This window comes from Amphimedon queenslandica, unplaced genomic scaffold, assembly GCF_000090795.2.
Source record: "Amphimedon queenslandica unplaced genomic scaffold, v1.1 AMPQUscaffold_13473, whole genome shotgun sequence".
Classification (NCBI taxonomy): Eukaryota; Metazoa; Porifera; class Demospongiae; order Haplosclerida; family Niphatidae; genus Amphimedon; species Amphimedon queenslandica.
Genome location: NW_003546291.1, coordinates 175,095 through 178,742, shown reverse-complemented (window position 1 = coordinate 178,742; position 3,648 = coordinate 175,095). Strand labels below are relative to the sequence as shown.

At 42.5% G+C, this 3,648-nt stretch overlaps 2 protein-coding genes across 2 annotated transcripts in view; one reads left to right on the top strand and one right to left on the bottom strand.

Annotated features, from left to right (window-relative positions):
- Positions 1 to 1,131, top strand: part of LOC100635810 (trimeric intracellular cation channel type A-like) — a 4,539-nt gene extending 3,408 nt beyond the window's left edge. The window contains exon 6 of the mRNA XM_003385107.3: positions 526 to 1,131. Within this exon, the coding sequence (XP_003385155.3) occupies positions 526 to 877 (352 nt within the window). The 3' untranslated portion in view covers positions 878 to 1,131. The remainder of the gene's footprint in view (positions 1 to 525) is intronic.
- Positions 1,132 to 1,173: 42 nt separating this feature from the next.
- LOC105312099 (uncharacterized) lies at positions 1,174 to 3,429 on the bottom strand. The gene has a single exon (XM_011404475.1). It carries the CDS (start codon positions 3,427 to 3,429, stop codon positions 1,174 to 1,176), a length of 2,256 nt encoding a protein of 751 aa, XP_011402777.1.
- Positions 3,430 to 3,648: the final 219 nt, after the last annotated feature.

Here is a 3,648-nt window from a genome sequence, read left to right as displayed (position 1 = left end):
CACTAATAATGTGCCTCCAATTAGCATGCACCCCCCTCGGCCGTATGTACTAATCATTCATTTTTGAATAATGAATATGTGCCATTCAGCTAAAAAGCATGCTTAGTTTTTTTACAACTTCAAAAATTTATAGAAATTTATTAGGTCAAAATTTCTGCACAGCATAAATACATGTATACGCATCAGAAACTATAATAAAATTGGAGAATTCTTTCTTAGTGATTTTGGCAAAATATCCTGTACTACAGTGCAGGGACTTTGGTTTGATTTTGGAGAAACTTTTAAAATTCGTAAAAAAACAATTTTGATTGGAATCAACTCAAAGTTTTCATAAGTGCATGTATGTGTATCAGGAAAGTTATAAAAATAATGAATACAATTTTGGCAAAATTTGGCCAATTGCTGAGCAACTTAATAATTTTTAAATAGTTCAAAAAGCTTCTGCAGAACATAAGTACATGTATATGTATTGGAAAAAATTATAAAAAGTTATGATCGTTAATTCTTCTTTCCCACTCTCTCTAGCACTACTAAAGCAGGTTTTGTGCTAGGGATACTGTATGGTTTGAATCACACTCGTCAGTTTCTGAGCGATTCAGATTGTGTTGTACTTGGTGCTGTATTCCTCGTGTCATTACAACTTTATAATTTATGGTATGATCAGGTCACAGATCCTTTCAAGAGACCGCAAGAGATGATGTGGTCATATCTAGCAAGATCCATCAATCAAACAAACTCTAGTGACCCAGTAGAGGGGTCTGATACTGATGCTAACACTGATTCTAAAGCTGATTTTAACACTGATTCTGATCTCATTACTGGTACAAGTGGAATGAAGCAAAGGATGATGACAAAGGCAACCTCTAGTGAACACTGATGTCATTCACAAGTAGCTGTTATGCAGTCATTTTACTGAGGAAATACATTATAGCATGACAATAAATAATAAGTAGTATTTATACAAGGTGAATATTGTAGTATATTATCTACTAGCTGTTCTCCAATCTTCACCTATAAAATATACTTTGCAGTTTGCAGGCATGGCAGTTCCCTCTCTCCTCTTTCTATCTTTTGTTATAATCAATTTTACTGTACAATTTTCATTTTAAATACAATTCAACACAAAACTAATCAACAATATTATGAATGTGTGACAGCTTGTGTTTTTACAAGTTACTTTTTAGCAGGTAATGGCGCCTGAGGCCATGCAGTACCAGCCTGGTATCCTGCTTGCTTCTGAGCCCAAGCAATCTGCTGCTGCTGCTGCTGTTGCATCCATTGAGCATAATACTGACTCCCTTGTTGCACTGAGTATTGTACACTTCCCGCAGGAGCCTGTTGAGACCACTGGGCCATTCCTTGAGGCTGGGGATACTGAGGAGTCTGACCTCCAGTCTGAGGATACTGAACCGTTTGGGCCTGAGGATACTGAGCAGTCTGAGTCTGAATATATTGACTCGCAGTTTGGGCCTGAGGAGCATATTGAACAGTTTGAGTGTGAGGATACTGAACAGTTTGAGCCTGAGGATACTGAGCAGTCTGAGGATATTGGGTCTGAGCAATTTGACTTGCAGTTTGGGTTTGAAGGTATTGAGTGGTTTGGGTCTGAGGCTGGCTAGACTGGGTCTGATTCCAAGCATGTTGCTGGGGAGCTGGGTACTGCACTTGTTGTGTGGATGCCATCTGATTCCACTGAGTCTGGTTGATCTGATTTTGATTCCAAGACTGAAAGGGATACTGTGCAGTAGGAGGAGGAACAGAAGGAGCAACTGGAGGAGCAACCCGAGGTACTGCTGGAGGAGCAACCGGAGGTACTGCAGGAGGAGCAACTAGAGGTACTGCTGGAGGACCAACTTGAGGTACTGCTGGAGGAGTTGGTTGCTGTTGCTGATAATTTGTATTAATTTGAGTGGGAGGTATTGGGGCAGTCCCAGGGTTGGTATTAGGATACCCTCTTGCAGTTTTCTTTTGAAAGTTCATACTGTGTTCCCCATTAGTAAAATGCTCAGACCACTCCTTCTTGTCGTACGTTTTCTCACAGACGTCACAGTACTGCGTCCCTGGGGCCACGCCTCCAGTTGTGTTTCCACCTACAAGTACATTACAAGCGTGTTCGGTACTCTTGAAATGTATATCTAAACTTTGTTGGTTGACACAAGTCACTTTACAAATCTCACAATAGTAGGACTGGAAAGGTTGTATGGTAGCAACAGGTGTGCTCCCCATGACTCCAGCTCCCTCTAAGGCTGACTTTCGTACCATGCCCTGGTGTCTTTTACCAACCAGGTGCTTTTTAAATTCCTCGAAACTGGTTGCATAGACGTTGCATAATTTACACTGAAGTGGCAATGCCCCTTTGTAGGTTTCCTCCGGAGCCGGTTCACCTGTGGGTTCTATCTCCTCTTCCCCTAACTCTTCCTCACTGAACATGTTCTTAAAAGATGGTAAAACTCGCCCTCTAAATTTCCAGTTCTTTTCAGCATCAATGTGGGCTGCACTGGCTATGTGTGGTCCTAACTGATCACTGAAAGGCGTCCCACGACACACTTTGCAATATAGAAACTTTACCTGAGGAGGAGGAACCAAAGTATTCCCAAAGGCTTCGTTGACTTCTTTAGCAGCTTCACTCAAAGTCCCTATCTCATCCTCTATTCCCAACTTACGGAGGGTTTTCAAATGCTTGGCTCCTAAAAGGTGGATCTGCAACTGCTCGATATCTGTCGTCGTCACATCACAGAAGCTACAGTACAAAGACTTGCCCTTTTCTTCAACGTTTGGTAGCTCCCTCTCTTCTCCTTCGTAAAACGTACAGTCATCAAATGGTTGAGATCTTTGAGGCGGGCCACCGCCACGGCCACCACGACCTCTTGATGGAGGACGACCGCCACGTCCCCTTGATCTTGGAGGACGCTCTCTGCTTCTAAATGACTGACCAAAATGGGAGTCAGTATCTCCCATAAAATCAGGATTGATTCGAGGGTTTTTCAAAGGAGGCTCCATTTCGTTCATTGTCCTTTTATGAGAGCCCATCCCATGCTGGTAGTCAAACGACTCTACTAGTTTTGGACCTTCTAAATCAAATGGAAAGTCATCTTCTCTTGATCTTCTTAGCCTTGGAGGCTCCTCCCTTCTTCTATCACGTTCGTCCCACCATGGTAGCTCCTCTCTTACTCTTTCTCGCGGCCTCTTTAGATCTTCTCTGGATCTCCTGGGAGGTGAACGAGGCGGTGAACGACGAGGAATTCTCTTGAAATGTGGTGATGGCGGTCTCCTGTGTTTAGAACCAGAGCCGTCGGGGCATTTTTCCTCGAGCCATTTTGGGTAGTGTCCCGGTTTTTGAGGCTTTTCGTTGATGTATTTAGAGAGCCACTCTGGTCCTCCTTCACTGAGTTCACCCCGAGACTCCCTCTCCTCTCCTTTGCCTGACATAGAAATAAGTAAGTCAAAATTTTTGTTACAAATACAAAGTCTACATGTGCTTCTATTATTTTAAGCAAAATTATGTAGCGGTCTACTTCCTGCTGTGCTTCCTGCAGGCCTGAATTCATTTAGCATTGATACTGCAGTGTGCATGTTTAAAGCATTCGCCCCTTTATTATTATTTGAAGCAATCGCCCCTTTTTAATTTTTTTTCAATCTCTCTCATCT